At 45.5% G+C, this 19,227-nt stretch overlaps 1 protein-coding gene across 1 annotated transcript in view; it reads left to right on the top strand.

Annotated features, from left to right (window-relative positions):
• LOC144165256 (polyamine-transporting ATPase 13A3-like) overlaps nt 1–19,227 on the top strand; it is a 168,988-nt gene that overhangs the window by 66,730 nt on the left and 83,031 nt on the right. The window contains exons 7-8 of the mRNA XM_077695384.1: nt 10,932–11,001; nt 12,236–12,370. Coding sequence (XP_077551510.1) covers nt 10,932–11,001; nt 12,236–12,370 — 205 coding nt within the window. The remainder of the gene's footprint in view (nt 1–10,931; nt 11,002–12,235; nt 12,371–19,227) is intronic.

The following is a 19,227-nucleotide window of genomic DNA, read 5'->3' as shown; positions in this document are numbered from 1 at the left end:
GGTTGTATGCTAGGAGTACAGCTTCAAGTTGATCGGTTTTATTTACGATGCTTCGAGCATTCATATTAATCAGCCTAACTTGCTCCTGCGCAGCCGGTCAACACTTACTATTCGTACTTTCGTTATCAGGTGCACTGTCGATAGACTCAGGCGATGGCGTGGTACTCCGACGGCTTTCAATTAACTGACGTTCGTTTGTTACGTCATTCCAAATAAACAGATCGTCATCTACACGCAACTTATCGTGCACCAAAAATGCCTTCTTGCCTTGTTCTTTGTCGGCTTTCGCACTTTCCCACAGTTTTTTCCGTTTTGCCAACGTCGGCTTTGAGTAGTCGTTCTGAATGAAGATGTTAGTACCCTTTAGTTTGCTCGCCTTTTTCAGCACAGCTTGCTTTTCGGTGAAATCTTGAAGATACAAAATAATTGGTCTGTTCGAGCCTGATCTACCAAGCCTATGAATCCGGGCAACAGAAGTGCATTTAACGCCGAGCTTGCTATGAAACGTTTCAGAAATGACTTTCTTTTTAAGATCAGATTCAGTTTTTTCCGGCTTTTCTGGGATACCAAAAACAATCAAGTTTGAACGTCTGCCTCTATCTTCAAGATCCGTTAGCTTTCGGGCCACAATGGAACTTTATTAAAAAAAATGCTTTAACTTATGTTATATAAAGTTCCATTGTGGCGTTCCAAGAAAAAAGAAGCATGCCCTTCCCATTTACTGATTGTTTAAGCAACTAATTGAACGTTTCATTTTGTTTATAAATCCCGTGCCGCGAGTCGTGTTCCGAGATGAGTTAGATTTCGACATAATCTGTTACGACTTTGTTAAGAACAAACACACTACGGAAATGCCAGAGGATACATGAATTAGGCGTTCCTAAACAGAATCTGCGGCATCCTTAATTAATCTTTACTGCATTCACCGAATACAGAGTCGGAAGGCACGCTTGCGAGTGATACTGCCGCAGGCTGGCGCTATATCGTTACATTTGAATTCGTCTCCACATTTTATCACGGGCGGTAAGAATTTATCCGATGCTTAACTCCGCTCCTTTCGGACGATTTCAAGACCATTGCGTTCAACTGTATCTAAAATAGCTTGTTTAGACACACGGACATCAAGAAAGCCACTGAACAGACGGGCAGAAAAACCCGGGAACTGAAGCAAAAGCATCAATTTAGACGCAATAATCTTTAATTCTAGGAAATTGTTGTTCATGTGATATTTAGCACTTTGAAAAGGCGGACTACCAGGTATTTGCTCTTTTACTATAAAGTTTCTCTGTTTTCGTTACTTTTAAAATCTCCTCATTTTTCTGCCTCCCGAAGCGCCCATATGAAAATGACGTCCTTTGGGTGAAAGAGCGTATAGACGGTACTCAATGGCGCGTAATGCATGCAGGCAACCAAGTGTGCGCCGCCATATCTGTGGCCAAGTGTCTGTTGCTAGGCGACGTTGTGCGCGCCGCCCGCAGATCAGGCACCCCTCTTCTCCTCCATGCAACCGTGCGAGTGCGCCGTCACTCGTTACGTCAGGCTCCGCGGGACAGCGGCACTTGTCCATGCTAAGCACGACTGCGAAACACGTGACTGTGTTTCAGTCGTGTTTGCGTTCAGTCATGTGTTTGCAGCCACACCGAACGCAAAGTATTGCCTCGAGTTCAATGTGAGTGGGATTAATAACATCGCTGTTGACGCCACCGTTTAGAATCGGATTGGAACGGAGCAGATGACGCACGCCGGTGTTTTCTTTTTCTTCGGTGTGCGGCCGCAGTGGCCCAAGCCACGCCGTGTCCGTGGCGCATCGGCCATGTCTGCGGCCGTTTTCAGTGTTGCCAAGCGAAGAAATTGACCGCTAAACGTTTCAACGAATACCGCGTATAGGTTCTCTGCGTCCCTTTTCAGACTGGGGCCGCTTGAGGCACTACCCAGCGATAACGTTCTTTTCGGAGGTCGTCCTTCTTCGTCGGATGTCATTAGCATGCCTTTTCCTTAAAAATGAGCTTCACGGATAAAACAGAGCTCCTCTTCACTGCCCGAAACGAATGAATATTTTACTGTTTTGGTTTTTACGAGAAGCGGAGCCACCTCATGTCGTGCACAGAGTACTATTACATTAGGATCTACTAGATAACGAAACGCGCTTGTGTCTGTGAAGGCCAGCTGAATGGGTCATCGCTTCCAGCAACATTTGGGTCTTGCTCTTGCTTGTGCGATCTTCTTCATTCTCTGCTAACCCGTTATTATCCAGCCGCGCTCCAGTGATGTTTGCCATAGGGGTCATCTTCTTCCTTGGCTTTTGCCATAGATATTTTTTTTAAATGCAGAGCATTTCAGTAACTCACGATGTCACCCGCGTTGACGTCCGTAGTCGTAGTCCGCACCCCTCCCCCTACACTATATAAAAAAAATACTATCCGGCGCCTGGTTTCGATCCCTCGACCCTGCGGGCGGAACGCAATGTACATGGTGCTCTACCCACTGCGCCACAAAGCCGACACAGAATGGAAGGCTACGAACGCGCCTTATATCCTTGACTCATTCAAACTACGTCAAGATGCTGCTGATACAACGCATTCACTACCACCAACTCCCCAAACACTAAACGTTAACGCAATACACCCACCCTATGCGACGCATTTACTCGAGTCCCCCTCGCGGGGAGATGGGCCCAATTTTTTGTTTTTTCTTCTAGTCTTTTTGAGTGTTATCCTCTAGCCAGGTGACAACCAGAAAGTTCCTTCTTTCTGGCGTGCGTACTCTGCGCTGAAACAATTTGCTAGTGTTGGTATTGAATAGCTCTATCTGGCGGCTGCATTTTTTGTTTTGCAACTTTCTGGCTGGGCATGATAAGTTGTGGGACTAACCACTATTTTTTGAGGCACCAGGGGTTACTTTAGAAGTGTAGTAAGCAAAAGGCAAAATTTCCGTTCATTATTGAAGACAAATATTAAAAATCATCGAATGGGACCACTCGTTAGTTTGTTGCTTCCTTTTAATGCCCTAGCTCCGTAAGTACGATAGTAACCAACTTGTAATTGGTAATGTCGCTCAGGTATTTTCAACATTTTTCAAGGACATCGGGTATAAATATCTCGCCTACAAAACTAAAACATACAGAAGAATGTTCTAACCTAGTGCTTTTGCTAACATTGCTTGCAGTTGGGAATCAAAATAAAAAATACTGCAGTCGCTTTTTTTTTTTTGTCAGAACGAGGTTCCTTGACCAGGACAACAACGCTGTGGTACAGCCGTTTTTGGTAACCATACTCGCCCTCCATAGATGGCCGTGTATAACAACAGACAGGAATTCCACAATAATTACTTCAAAGTAAATTATGTAATGATGACAAGTATATAAAAATGGCCGCCATCACTCCATGCGAAAACGGATGTCCAGCGATGCTGTTGTAAGCCACTGCACATACTGATGACGGGGGTATGAAATGTTCCTATGTCGTCTCGGCGGGCTTCTCGCTTGCGCTCAGTTTCTCTGGCGGCAAATTCTGGGTCCTGCCTATACTGACACATGTCGCCACCCTCGATGGACGTCAAAACACAAAACCAAATCTTTACCAGAAACACATTGGGGATTTTAATTGTTTACAGGCGCCTTATCTCCCATCAAGTGGTTGCAATGCTTGTTTTGTGGTATTTCTTACGCGAATACGGAGCTCTATGTGGTCTGCCTCAATAACCTGATGCATACGTTCGGCGTCTTGGGCAAGAACTGCTGGGTACCGCCTGTTTTTGTTTTGTTTTTTTCTTCCAGCGACACAAAATTATCCGACGCACGACAGGCTCACAGTTGCACTGGAAACGGCGTAATGTTGCAGTAGTCTTAGCAGCTAATTTTTGTATATACTGTTTTGGAATAGTTTCTATAAAAGAATACGTGGCAGCTTTTTTAACGACGATTGTCTTTCTTGGGCTACTTGAAGGCGAAAATTTTGGCCTATCTGTATGTCTTTTTGTCTGTCTGCCTGTCTCTAACGCAATTCAGCCACCCGGCCGAAGAGTAACATAAGCTGCACAATTGGTTTCTACCCCCACAGCCAAACCTAACGTGTACGTCCGCTGGCTATGTCCATACTTTTCAACATTGTTGAACAAACACATAATATTACAGAAATATGAGGCAGAAAATCAATACATAAGTGGTGTTTGCAGTGTTCGTTTATAAAAAAATTCATGGATGCTTGGTTCAAATAAAATACTGCATCTACTGAATTAAAAAAATTCACTCCGTCGACTGCTGTCGCCCGCACCACTTTAGCTTCTAGCGCCATTCTAAGAAACAAACCTAAACGGCAACGAAAGGTTCCACTTTGTAGGCTCCACATTCCACATGGAACGCACGTGGAGTAGGGCAACGTGGTTTTATAAGCGTTGAAGTAGGGCGCCTTAATTCACGCGCGTCTCCGCCGTACTACAGCGCAGGCATCGAGGAACCCTGCCTGTTGCAGTCCAACCCGGTAAATTTAAATTCACTTGAGCAAACCTTTAGTGCGTTTACCTTGGGAGGAGCGCGACGGAAGAGGAACTGCATGAGATGTGAGCGGAGAAGCAAAGGAAGGCATTTACTTGGCAAATGTCGACAAAGAATATCGTCTTTTGTCGACATTTGCAACGAAAGGAGCAGATACGCGGCCAATTTTGTTTGCTCACAACGACATGAAATCATTCGACCAGTGAGAGACTAACAGCTTCGGTGTAAAATTCGGCGTAATGCTGTAGTATTCCTAGCGGCAAATTTTCATGTATACTGTTTTGGAATCGGTATATAACGCAAGTTAAAGCCTTTTTTTTTTGTAACCACGCTCCTCTCGTAGACGGCCAAGTTCTCACACCTGGCGGGAATTCCGTAACGCTCAAACTTCCCTGTGAGCAAATTATGGCATGTAAATGAATCTCAAAGTAATGATACAGTCGTCCTAGCGGCCATTTTCAGTGTGATTTTTTTTTTCTAGCCACCTACACTTGTTTGAAGGCTGCCGAGCTCTCACCATAAGATGGCTTTGCCGCGAGGTTCAAAATTATATGTCGACGCTCCTCTGTCCGAGGAAGAAAAACTTTTCTGAAAGCAGTCATAGACCGCTTCGCCGTAAAAAATAAGAACAAAACAGGAACTTCACTTTTGAAAAAGAAAAAAAAAAAAGGCCGCGTATCTGCACTTTTCGCTGCAAATGCCGTTCAAAGGCGATATTTTCTGCCGTCCTGTTTTCACTCCCTGTTTTCATGCCTGTTTTCTCTCCCACGCCCATATCGCAGACTTTGAGACTCCCGTCTCTCTACTATAACGATAAACACAGTGCAAATTTGCTCAAGTCAATTCATTTTTCCTGCGTTCCAATGCTAGCACGCCGTATATTATAACCTTTCGCAATAATTGCATTTAGAAGGCCGCCACGAGGTCTAGGCTCGGTCGCAAGCCCTTTGGTATTTTGGGGTCAAAATGCGGTTTTCAGAAAAACGCGTGTTTTTTTTTTCAATGTAAATATCAAGTGCCCATCCATTTTCAGCTTAAAAAACACTGTCTGATGGAAAACTCACGTTTTCCATCAAATATGTCAAATGTTTTGTTTTTGCTCAACCGTGTTAGCATGCAGGAAGTACGCAGTCATATTTATTAGTGTTCAAATATGTCGCCTATATAAACCACTCGCGCAAGCACTCCTTCAACTTTTGGCCGTGTGGCTAAAAAATTCCCCGCATTTCCCCGAGGGGAAGAATGTGAAAGTGCGAATGCACGAGTTGAATTTGCGCGGTTCGGTAATGTTCGCGAAAGAGAGATCACACACACACACACAACTACAAAGAAAGAAAGATGCATTTATTCACAGACATCTATTTGTGTTGTCGTTGTACTTGATTGCTAGAGCGGATCTCAGCTTTGATATTTCGTGTCAGTACTCCTTTAAGCGGGTGCATTAGCCCTTCTCACGCCCGATTCTTGGCCAATCCCCCACGTGGGTATGTGCCATGTCAGCGGCCAGGCAGCGCGCGCCCATCTCCCCCCGTTGCCAAGGAAGACGAGGAGCGCGCGCACCCGCAGCTGTTGCTATGCGCACGGCGGCGGACGCTTCAGGCTCGCTTAAGAAGTGCATTCGCACTTAATAGAAGGACATGCGGACATACATTCAGAACAAAATTTTCGACATTTAGTAGCCTAAGAAAGACCATCGTCTCTGAAATAGTTCTTCGTAACGTTCATATTGATAAACCAGATAGTGATGTCGCCCAAGTCCTTAATATTTCGTGCGGAAGGACTTTGCTAATAGGGACATGCGCGCGTAATGGAGGCAAATTTCGATGCGTTAGTAGCAGCCGGATGGACGTCTAAAGATTTTTACGGTCACCGCCGCAGGGGATATTCGATGACCGCTTTCATAAACAGCCCGGATCGCTATTTAAAGTGCACTTTTTGCCCACATCAACATCTCTTTTCGCACATGGGCAACTTTGCCCGTTGAGTTTCATTTTGCCAAGAGGTGACAAGCTGCCTCTGGGCTACGGCCGCCGCCATGCTGTTGTCACTGGCCCCGCCGCGTCAATGCACCTGCCGTGCGCGCTGCACGAAACGCTCCATGCGCTTTTAAAGACGAAAGTCTTTCCGGGCTACTTAAACGCAGAAATTTTGGTCGGTCTGTATGTCTGTTTGTCTGACGGTCCTTCAGAGTGTCCCTCGATTCGGCCACCCGGCCAGAGTAAAACGGAAGTTCCAAAAGATATTTATTTACTCACAACCATACCTAAGCATCTATATCTGGAGGCAGTGTTCCCACTTGTCAACATTGTTGAACAAAAACAAAACACTACGCAAATCTGAGGCGCACAATAAAAAAAAAGATCCCTGGCCATCTCTACTAACGGGCAACTGGGGAGGGGCGAAGCGTGCAATATACAAGTGTATTTTTGGCACCTTGGCGTTTTTTCCAACGGAGATGAAACCATTGGGGGGTAGCGCTGTACCGCGTTGCTGTAAAAAAGTCTCGTGCCTTTGAAGCACGAAAAGTTGTAGTGCAAGGCGTGAACGAGTGTCCCGGTGTTTTATTACCGTGTCAACATGAGACTAACGACGATTACGATGACGACGAAAGGAGACGCCAACAGCCCGTGCCCCTGAAGGGCTTCGCCCCAGTACATAGTTGATATTTGTAGCGTTACTTTATTTAAAAATTCATGCGTGCTTTATTTTTGCGATAGCAAATGAAATACTACATCCACTGTAGAAAAAAATCACTCTGCCGCCTGCTGTCGCCCGCACCACTAGAGCGCCTGGCGGCATTACAAGCTGTTCAACAGTAATGAGAGATTCCAGTAAATAGCGCATGAACCACGCGTGGGGAAGCGCCCCAGAGTGGAGCCGCGGAACCCGACCAACTTAAATTGATTTACGTGACAGGGGTGCAGACGACTATCTTCTTGAAACGACTTTTGCAACTTAGTGACTAGATGCGGGGCCAATTTTCGTTGTTCATGGTTTTCGTCCTATTTCATTTATTTGTTCCGTAAATTTCCCAGAGAGAATTACATACGGGACACTACATCGTTTTGGTGCTTCGGACAGAGTGCCATATTCGTTCCTACACACCGGTGACGAATGAGCGACAGTTCGTCAATTAGTTTTTAAGTATGTTTGCGTAACTGCATGTCATTTGTTAGGAGGCTGTATAAATTCCCAACGACATAATTCTCCTAACATCAGCGAGATTTGCAGTGCAACATCAGTGGGCGTATAGCTAACAACCCTGCATCCTACAGTGTGTGAGGCGGAAACGCTCGGCGTTGTTTTACAATTTGTTCTTATTACCTGAACTACTCCCGCATCAGCGATGCAGAACAGTATATCTCATGATTAACTGCATGTTATTGAAATGGCTCAACTGTTTGCGGGAACTGCATTTCTCTAGCTACTGACGAGAACCAGGCGATCGCACGCAAGTGTCACGGTTGGGACCACGTGGATACGAGATCCGAGGCTTACCCAAACGATATGTTGGAAATACGATTATAAATTAAATGAGCAGATATAGAGTTTTAGTGGCGGCAGCTTCACCCTCTAACAGCGCCACTATCATTATCACCCCTGCATCCCACAATCATCATCAGCAGCGGTGCTTGCCCGGCTGCGTCAGCAGTGACACGCGACACACAAATGGAACACGACCGAGCGCCTGGGCGGCCGCATGACTACGCCGCTCTCGATGTTCCGCCGGGGCTTGCATACCTGAATAAATGTAGGAGAGCCACAGCCCGTCAGCGAGTCCACGGCTCCCTTTCCTACAGAGTAATTTAGCAAGAAACATAAAAACCTAGCTAATTTTAGTTCCACCTTGGGTATTTCCACTGTATTCGTATAACTTCTACTAACGTTTCTACATTAAAGAAGATAACATTTTGACCTAGAAATGCCTCCAAAATAAATGACTTGGTACAGCGGCTTCCCAAGCTTCAAGGTTTAAAATTATTACTAAAACTACAGCTTCGCTTCCCCGTGTTTTTTGACTGGCGTTTGTATCTATATTCTTATTTTCCGCCTATTTAAACCGCATGGCCACCTGCCAGCTCTCAACGCTGCAATCTTTACTGCAGTAAATCCCATCTTCTTTAAATAACGCCACGCTCAGCTACATTTCATATTGCATGCGCTTCCGTTAAAGCTCTATTTCTTTATATTTGGCATTGTTTTTCCGCCGGCGCAGTCAAGACGCTTGCCGCGGTGTCACGGCGCGTGGATGAAGACAGCATTGTAGAGACGTAGTGCTCTGACTCGGTGCGGTATTTTTGGCAGCGCAGCAAGTTCCTTCTTGGCAAGGTCGCCGTAGCAACTATAGCTCTACGACTGGGCGTTGGGCTGGGTTAGCCGGACGGTGTCGGTGTTTCATGGCCGCTTCGTCATTTCACTTCCCGCCTGAGGTCATCCCTCCAGTAAATTAACGCTTCAACCTGTCGCCTAAAGATCATTGGTACCTAGACAGTACGACATGCAGTCCTATATATATGTTGCATAGGGCAAATCATGGTGGGGGGCGGTAAACAGTTTTAGATGCAGAGCATCTGATTCACTCGCCTTGTCCCTCCGGCGTCGTCGTCGTTGTCGTCGTCGTCGTCGGCGTTGTCCCTTCCTCCCCCATGCTCCTCGCCGCGCCAGCTGCGCTCTCCGCCGCTCACCCCCTCTCCTCTCCGATAGCGAACATTCTCTCGCGAGGGGCATTGGATTGGATTCGATTGGATTGGATTGGATTCGGCTTGGCATGGCATGGCATGGCATGGCATGGCATGGCATGGCTTGGCTTGGCTTGGATTGGATTGAATTTGGATTGGATTGGATTAAAGTGGATTGGGTTGGATTGTGTTGCGTCATAGCCACGGCAGGCGCGCTGGGGCCGGCGCATGTGCAGTACTCTCTCTTCCGCGGTTTCCTCTCCTTCGGGCGCGCTGCGCATATAACCGGTGTGCCGTTCTCCGGCGAAGCAACATCCACGCTTGGCTCAAACACCTAGAGTCCACGCCACTTTACAAGTACGCCAACGTCGTCATAGACTGGGACCGGCTTACGCAGTCCCCTCAACGTTATGCGCGCTATAAAACGCGGTCCCTTCGCCGCTCCGCCTATGCGTCGCATCTACACAGAGGTTCCCGCGAGGGCAGGTGGGAGTCTTTTTTTATTCCATTGATTATAGGTTTAACGCGCCGATGCTACAGAGGCGATGAGGCGTGCCGTATTGGAGGTCTCCGGAATAGTTTTTGCCACCTGGAAATTTTTAACGGCCGCCGAAATCTCGAACACACAGGGCGTTTTCACTTTTCGCCTCCATCAGAAAATCGGTCGACGCAGCCGGGAAACGAACCCGCGTCCTTGGCCCAAGCACGGTAAAGTTTGTTAAGTCAGCGATTGCAAAAGCTGCTTTAATTGTGTAGTTTTATTTTTGTTCGACTTTTCCATGACGTTATCGGTATTTTTCCGTTCTTTTGCACCAGCCAAGAGTTAATTTCCCTCTCAGAGAGTGAACTTGATTTTCTTTCAAGTTTTTCCCTTTCTTTCCCCATAACCTTGTACAGTTTATGGAAAATAAACTATTACTATTACTATTAGTGTCTTAGAGATAAGTTGTTTCCAATGTGAATTTGAGATAACAAATGTCTTTCTCGTACATGTGCGGTATGGTCATTCTGTGCGTAAAATTCCGGTTTTTCCATCTGGTAAATATTGTTGTATGTCAGCGCCGTGTCCTGTGCTACGTCTTGTGGCGCTGTTTCTATTAAGATAAATACGAACTTTGCCACTTCTCGGTTCTTTTGCATGCAACTAACAATGTGTTTTGACGACACCACCACTAAGTATATCGGAACGTTTTAAAAGCCACAACTTCGTAAAATCTTAGGATTGGCACATGTCATGTAGGCGAGTGGCAGTGGCGTATACGCATGTGTGCCATTGTAGGGCTTAGATTCATCACTGCATTTTCTTGACAGCCTGGAGTCATCTGGCACTGAACAGAAAGTTTGGCGTGGGGTCAGCACCTCCTCTCCAGACTTTCATCGCCTAGGTATCCTAAGCAATAGACCAAAAGTATTTCGCTACCTATTTTAACCAATACTCGAAATGTTTATGGCTGGAGCAGCAGCAGAAATCGCTTCATATGTGCGACACAAGCAGAAATGTTCCATTGGTTCTACCATATCTGCTTCACCAGTCAAACCGTGCTTTAGCTGTGTACATTGTCTTCTAGTGCTTCACCGTTACCTCAATCGCTTCCAGTTCGGTCGTTCTGCACACATCAGACAGATTCTGCAGCCGAGAAGATGCTGCGGGCCTACGGAGATCCACATTCTTTTCGCTGAAATAAATATGCACGATTTTTTCATCCTCCCGGCAAACGTTTGAGCAACATAATGTTTGACTGCTCCCATTCTGTGTCCAGGTCTCTGCTGTACGGAAGGAATCTAATGGAGGTCGACAAAAAGTCCTACACGACGCTTTTGCTTCAGCAGGTATGGTGGCCTCTTGACTGCGACTACCAATCCCAAGTGCACAGTAAATGTCTCTTCATCTACACAGAGAAACATTTAGAATTAAAGGATCGAATGTCTCGACCTTAATATTGTATGTTACGTCGCGGTTCGTATTAAAATTTAAGAACTGGTAAATAAAAAGTCACATCACCATAGTACCATAACTGGACACGATGTCACGCCTTTGTGTCTGCTTCTGATGTCTGTACAGGGAACGGGGGGGGACCTAGTCGGGTACTTACTTGCGCCTTTTGTCCCCGTACCCTTAGTCTTTCTTTGTGAAAATAAAGAGTTAAAGAGATAATAATGACGCCACAGGTATTAGTGACGCCACCTTGAAGTCACCAATCCCACTTCAGGGCGGCGCAGTGGAGTGCGGTGTTGATCGCGTATGTTGCGAATTTCGAAACCAGCGGTAGACGAATCAGCCAGATGTACTTATACAAATATTTCAGTCCATTATATCACAGCTCGCTGCCATACCGATTTGTCTTCGTTGTACCTAGCTTCGCAATTGAAAATATTTCTTACGAAAAAACAGCATCATCATATGTTATATTATTATTGCGCATGATGTTACCAGTAATGAGTAAACGGTGGTTTTTGCAGGCAACTGAGAATTTGCATTCTAATCGCACGCAATTTCACATGGTAACTATAACCGTGCAGTTGCAATGCAGCAGGTGCACGGACGATTTTCAACATTGATACATCTTTGGGAACTTATGAAGCGCGGAAACACTGTTGCTATAAAGAGAACTTTGGATTCTTTTACTACACTAAAAAACCTTTGTCAGCTAAGTGGAAAGTGCAGCCATATAAGTCTACCTTAAAAATAGAATGAAGGTTAAGGACCATTGGTTATGTTTCAAGAGTCAACAATTTCTTCTTCGCCCAGTTTCACTAGTTAGCAGCAGTTACTTCGGCTGTTGCCGTCGGTGCGTAAAGCACGAAAATTGCGCGTTTTGCTGCCTAATGTGCTGGCTAAAATAAAAATACGAGTGTATAACAAACGCTACTCCATGTTTTACAAAAGCGGGACGAGTCAACAGCGACAAGTCGCAAAGAGACGCTGCATTGGGTTGGGTAGCTAACACTCATTTATTTAGACTTCAAAAGTTTTCGTTTTTTTCTCTGAGTTTTCAGTCTGAAATATGTTGTTACAAGACGTTACATGCATGCTTTCTTATTCTCGTTTGACAATTTTTGTTAGGTTCTGCACCCTTTCTACGTGTTTCAAATCGCCAGCATCATCGTGTGGATACTGGACCTGTATTATTTCTACGCGGCCTGCATAATCGCTGTTTCAGTGGTTTCCATTTCGCTTTCCCTGCATGAAAACAGAAAGGTAAGCCCTGCGATCACATTTATCCCAAAATCATTGTAAAAGCTAGAAAAATTTTAGAAAAAGTGGGTGTGACTAAATGCATCGCTTCTAAATGCAGCATAAGTATATAGCGGGGCTGGCTTCGATCTCCTGGACGCTTTCAACACTCATGTGCGAAGTGACAGTTGATATGCCGAGTGCAGTTGGTTCACGTGCAAGGAGTTTTTTCGGTCTCCCCGAGCAACCTGTCTTAATTTCTCCGCCTAGTCCACTTAAACGAAACATTACAAACCCGCCGCGGTGGCTCAGTGGCTAAGGCGTTACGCTGCTGAGCACGAGCAGGCGGGTTCTATTCCCGGTCGCGGCGGCCGCTTTTCTGATGGAGGCGAAGAGACACCATTCCTCCCTGAGAAAATGGATGCCCAGCGAAGCTGTTGTAAACCCCTACAGATGCTGGTGGGGAGGGTATAAAATGTCCTTCGTAGCCTCGGCGGGCTTGTCGCTTGCACTCGGCTGCTATGCATAATGCAGGGTCAGGACGCATGCGCTATCCCTCGAATGACGTCAACCTCCATCCCCTTTTTAGAGCAGCTGCAAACATAATCTTTAGCAGAAGACATTGTTCACTGGCGCCTTATTATCCACCATGCGGTTTTGCTGCTTGTTTTGTGGTTTTTTCCTTACACGACTACTGTGCTCTATGCTGCACGCCTGATTAGCCTGACGCATGCGCTCTGCGTCTTGAGCGAGAACTGATATTTCTCGTTTTTTGTTTACGGAACCAAATTTTCCGACCACAAAGAGGCTAATAGCTCAGCTGTAAAACGCCCGGGTGTACGAGATTTCGGCGCACGTTAAAGTTCCACCCGCCGCGGTGGCTCAGTGGCTAAGGCGTTGCGCTGCTGAGCACGAGGTCGCGGGTTCGATTCCCGGCCGCAGCGGCCGCTTTTCTGGTGGAGGCGAAAAGCAAAAACGCCGGTGTGTACGAGATTTCGGCGCACGTTAAAGATCCCCAGGTAGTCAAAATTAATCCGGAGCCCTCCACTACGGCGCGCCTCATCGCTTTCGTTGCGTCGGCGCATTAAACCCTACAATAAATCAACGTTAAAGTTCCCCAGGTGGTCACAATTAATCCTGAGTCCTTCACTACGGCGCGCCTCGTCGCCTGCGTTGCGTCGGCGCGTTACACCCTGCAATCAATCAATCAATCAATCAATCAATCAATCAATCAATCAATCAATCAATCAATCAATCAATCAAACATTACAAATCAGGTGTGTGACACAGCACCATGCATGTCCAGAACGCGCCACGTCCATGCAGAGTGCGTGATTCCACCCTTTAGTGACCAAGGAAAAAGGCTGGCAAACTGGTCCTTGCCTTAAAGCCCATGGTCACAGGTTTAGTGCCGTGATTGTGGGGTCGCCGGCCATTACTCAACCGGATTTGATGGCGACGAGAAAGGATAAATATTTTTCACGTGAATTAATAGAAGGTAAAACATTCCATTCCTGCGCTGAAGGCTTCATCAGCGTTCCCCATGCACGCTTCCGAAAAAGGAGAATAATTATCTCGGGAGTGTTTTAAACCGACATTTCACAACCCGTGTTCAAGCGAGGATTTCTTTGGGCCTCTTCCCGACTTTGCGGGTGCTGCTGCTGCGGTTTTCCTTCGATGTGGGTTTCTAACACCACCAATAGGGGGCTCTGGCTTCCGCGTTTCGTTGCTTCTACGCATTTCCAAGGCGTAGCTGCCAGCCAAGAGAGAGTTGAAGTTGAAGTTGAAGTTTATTGTGCAGTTTTCACATTTACAAAATACAAACAGCAGTGGCTGGGTCCTTAGCCTCAGGCTAGTTATGGACCCATTCAAAACATAGAAATTGACATAGGGGAGTACCAACACGCGTACAACAATTCAAGAAAAAGGTAAAAAGAAAAGACCGCTTGCGAACAGCACAGCACACAAAATAAAGTAAACCAAAAAGATTAGGAATCACGAGTTACAGACGTACGATACAACAAAACACTTGATAAAAATATTCACAGAGAAAAAAAAACCAGGAAATACAGGGAATATTACAAGAGTATTGCAATACATAACAATGATCAGCTTGCCGTACCAAAAACAGGAGTGTGATTTTAGGACAAGGAAGATAAAAAATAGGCCTTCAAATACGTTGTGACATTATGAGCACGTTGATTTCAGCACAGGATGACTGTACAAGGGAGCTCGTTCCAAATATTCACACCAGCGTACTGCAATCGCCGCTGGCCGTATACATTGTGTATAGGTGGTATTAAATATTTGCCTTGGGAGGCAGAACGACTACTTATGTTAGATTTCCTAAGCATTGTCGCTGGTAAAGGCAAGTTGTTATGAATGATGTTGTGCAATAAAATGACTGACCTGTAATCACGCAGCAATATCACCGGCATTATTTGACTGTGAATAAACAATGATTTTGACGGTGAGCAACGTGCTACGGAATTAATTATTCGCAACGCTCTTTATTGGAGGCGCACAATTGGTGCAATATACGTGCTGTAAGTGAATCCCCATGCTTCAATGCAGTATGACAAGTGTGAGTGAAATATAGAAAAATATACATTGCGCATTGTTTGAAAATCGAAATGGCGTCGACTTTTGGCAAGAATGAAACAAGCATAAGACAGTTTTTTTCTAAGATTGTCTATGTGTGGCCTCCAATTAAACGGTTCGTCGAGAATCACACCCAAGTAGGAGATCGTCTCAACGCGACCAATCTCGGTGTCACGTATGCGTACTGTGATTGGTATAGTAATGTGGGCTTTATATCGGGACCTGAACAAAATATATTTAGTTTTAGAGGTGTTCAGTGCAAGTTTATTAGAAACAAACCATTTGTGAACATTTTCTAGTTCGTTGTTGACAATGCACTCGACATCCAACAACAATTTCGATCTTACTAATAGTGCAGTGTCATCGGCGTACATAACAGCCTGGGCACTCCGTAGACAATCAGGCAGGTCGTTTATGTACAGTGTAAATAGTAAGGGACCTAATACTGACCTCTGGGGTACTCCCATGTTTATTTGTTTTAAGCTAGAGGTATGTTGGTCGATATTTACAGCTTGCTGGCGACTGCTGAGGTAACTTTTAAAGAACTCGAGAGCCACACCCCTAAAGCCATATCGTTGTAGCTTGCTTAGTAAAATGTCGTGGTCAACGGTATCAAATGCTTTATTGATGTCCAAAAAAATAACGACTGGATATTCACCGATGTTAAGGCCCTCATTAATTAAATCAGAAACACAAATTATTGCCGATGTCGTAGACTTAGTATCTTGAAACCCATGCTGATGCGGTGAAATTATGCCATTTTTATTAAGGAACTGCCACACTCGCTTGGCTATTAGCTTCTCAAATAAAGTATTAATGCAACTTAGAACAGAAATTGGTCTGTAATTACCGTAGTCATTAGGGTCCCCAGCTTTGTATATTGGAACAACACGAGCGACCTTCAAAACATCGGGATAGACGCCAGTAAAGAATGCCTTATTGAAAAGCGAGACCAAAGTGGGGGCCAGAGTGTTAATGTTGTTTTTAAGAGTAGATACCGGAATGGTATCGATTCCAGTAGCCTTACCAGAGTCAAGCAGTTTGGCAGTTGATATAACTTCTTCCATGTTATGTCCCAGAAAGCGAAAGATAACTCGTGCCACGAAGGCAGGTGAAGGCATTCAGTATCACGCATCTCGGCTATCAAGTTCGTGCCGACAGCGCAGAAGTGGTTGTTAAACATTTCAGTTAAGGCTTGGAAATCAGCTGAGCAGTCTAGAACGGGTAGCATTCTCTTGGGAATGCTGGGTCGAATGATAGAATTTATGGTTGCCCAAAGTTGCTTGCTGTTTCCTGCTGATTGATTAATTCGAGTACAGTAAATTCGATTAATTCGAGTACATTCGATTAATTCGATGCAGTAAATTCGATTAATTGGAGTACAGAGGCTGAGCTCATTCTCGCTGACTGTGTGGGACGCGCATTCGTAGCGCGAGTCAACAGTGGTGACGTGTACATCGCTTTGACCTCCCTTAACATCAGCGTGGCAGAAACGGAAACGGATAGAAGTACTTCCTTGTCCTGCACTTCCTTCAGCACGCACCAGGGGCCGTGATTTTTGGTTACGACGACAGCCACAAAAAAGACATGGTAAACTGCAATGCAGACCTGCAAAAACTGGAAATTCTCGTGACATTCTGTGTTTGTCGATGTACTCTCCACTTCGCTGCATGTCCCCGCCTGTGCGTATGACGGGACAAATTTTGGTACTGACAATTCGTGTGATAGCTCCTCTCCCCATTACTTTTTTTACAAGTTGGGCACCACATATTGTATGATATAGTTGCGTTTTTTATATCATATTCATTTTGTTCTTTCCTTAGGCTACGCTTTATCGAAATGTTAATATTATGCCCTTGTATTTTGTTTATATATACATAAAGTTTCAATTGTGGCAAATAATGCTACCATGTTCTTGCCTTAATAAACTTTGTGTTCATTCTGACGACAACAAGTGGTTCTTGTAAAGCTATACGGTCCCTGGAGGGCTCAAAACATATTACAAAAGGCGACGTCAAGTGCCATGCCTGGGTGCACGCAGATATGCCTCCCATACAAAATATTTTAAGACTATAAAAGCTCACGAGTTTTAGGACTATAAAAGCTCAGTATTTTCATCACAGACGTTTAAGGTAAAGAATAACAAAAACGAAAAAGAGAGAATGAAACAACACGAGTGCTGCTTTCCGGGGAAACACATTGAACTTATATATGTCTCAAGCTTGATAAGAAAAGACAAGAAAGAAACAAACAAAAAGCACACATAAAACACCAACACGTGACACTTGACTATCAAGAACGACAGGACGATTCACGAAAAATACAGGTTACGCGAAAATTGCAGCACTCGTGTTGTTTCGTTCTTCCTTTTTGCCTCTCTGCGAAAGCGCAGTAAACGGTTCTTATGTGTAACCAGCATGACTGACACAACAGAGAAGAAAAATCGCACACAAGGAAGAGAAAGGGACGTACGCTGCGCTGGATTTGTCCCTTTCTTGTCCTTGTGTATGTGTGTTCTTGCCCGTGTTTCCTCAATCATGTTGACCCGACTAGCCCAGACTTCCACCTGAATAGCCGACCGGCCCAACTGCTTTTTAGTGGCAGGATTTTCAGTTTTGTGCGCATCGGTGTATCCTGTCGGCACCCAACTGGCGCCAGCGTGCGTGTCGTGAAGAGCCCGTCGCACGCACTGGCAGCGTGCTGGCCGGTTCGAGCAAGATGCTAGCGGACACCGGTGATCTCGGCTGACGGGGCTGAGAAACGGCGATCGATTCTGGGGGTCGCTTGAACGACGATGCCGCCATCATCAGTAAGGGGAGCTCGCTGGGGCCCTCGTATCTCGCGCCGACGAAGTCTTCTTCCGGTCAGAGGAGATGGGGACGCACGGAGCAATAACGACGCCGTGGCCATCAATGAGACAAATGCCACGCCGTCATGGAGTGCTCGCTTCAGGGTGCGCAATAAGTTGTCCCAAAAGCTTAAAAATTCAAATAACCTGCTTTGAAGCAAACGAAATATTCTGCGAATAAAGAAACGGTTACGCGAAAAATCTCGAAAAGCATTTTTTTGGAAAATGCCGTGGTGAAGCTGGTATAAAATATTTTTGGCAAGCCAGGAGGCAGAAAAAAGAAGACATTTTTTATCGCCACCTGCTGACCTTGCTTCATGACCTTCTTGTTTTCTGCAATGCAGTTACCTCGTTTTAAATAAAGGTCACCATCAAAATGTCGGCACTCAGAATTGATTTTAGTTGTCATCTTGTGGGGAGGCTTTCGTGCAACCCGGCAAAGAAAATGTAGAAGATTGGCGCGCATCTCCATCTGCCTCAACAATGCTGCAACAGAATCCTTGAAGAATTCAACTGAGTTAAGAAGGAAATACACTACTTCGTCTGCGCGCAAGCTCGTAAGTCACGCAAGCTTGGAGCCTAATGACATAACATTTCAGCAAAAAATGTTCACCGAGTAGATATGACTAAACAAGAGTTCCCTGCCCTTGTCCCCCCTTCTTAGTTTGCCATTTTCGCACTTAAATAATGTAATCTATCTTCAACTACGCAACAGGTTAGTGTTTAGACTGTCAGTAAGGACAGCATTGAGATCGCTCCCCTCATGGTATGCGGCAGCGCTTTATCTTCTTCCAGTTTGAGTTAGTAGCAGAATCTGGAGGATGCTGTGGAGTGGGACTGCCCATCCAGTGTCCACAATGCTCGGCCCACAAACCTGCCTTTCCGCGGCTGAACCATCCGTTCTAAACCTGGCCAGGAGTGACACATCTCTCTCTCTCTCTCTCTGATGAAGTGTAAAAGCGTGTCATTCATGTCGTAAGTAATCTGCTGAAGATTATGTGGAGAGGGACTTTGATCTCCATGAGTGAAACTAGCTCGTCTCCCCATTTTGCGTGACTTTGATGCCCCCGGAAATCGCCTGGATTCGAGGCACTCACGGATGCACATACGCTGACTTGAACTGTGTGATGAAATCTTTATTTTTTCTAAGGGATATAGGGCACAACAGCTTGGAAGAATGAGAAAAAAAAATTTATCGCAGCTTCGTAGCCTTGATTTTTGAGAGAATTTAATCATTTTTTATGAACTCAGGGTATCATTTGTTTTCGTGTAGTCTATTCTAATGAGGTCGCCATTCCTCAAGCATCCTTAAAGGCCTAGGTCACGCCACCTACCCACTGGATGGGGTAACGACGCTGCGGTGACAGCTGAAACTCACACCGCTTTCTTTCTTGGGCATAGTGCAGGCAGGGCCTGCTTCGAATTCCCCCGT

Source organism: Haemaphysalis longicornis, unplaced genomic scaffold (assembly GCF_048455015.1).
Source record: "Haemaphysalis longicornis isolate Haplotype H1 unplaced genomic scaffold, Haemaphysalis longicornis Haplotype H1 scaffold_14, whole genome shotgun sequence".
Classification (NCBI taxonomy): domain Eukaryota; kingdom Metazoa; phylum Arthropoda; class Arachnida; order Ixodida; family Ixodidae; genus Haemaphysalis; species Haemaphysalis longicornis.
The sequence above is the reverse complement of the archived record's forward strand: the minus strand, read 5'-3'. Positions and strand labels throughout refer to the sequence as shown.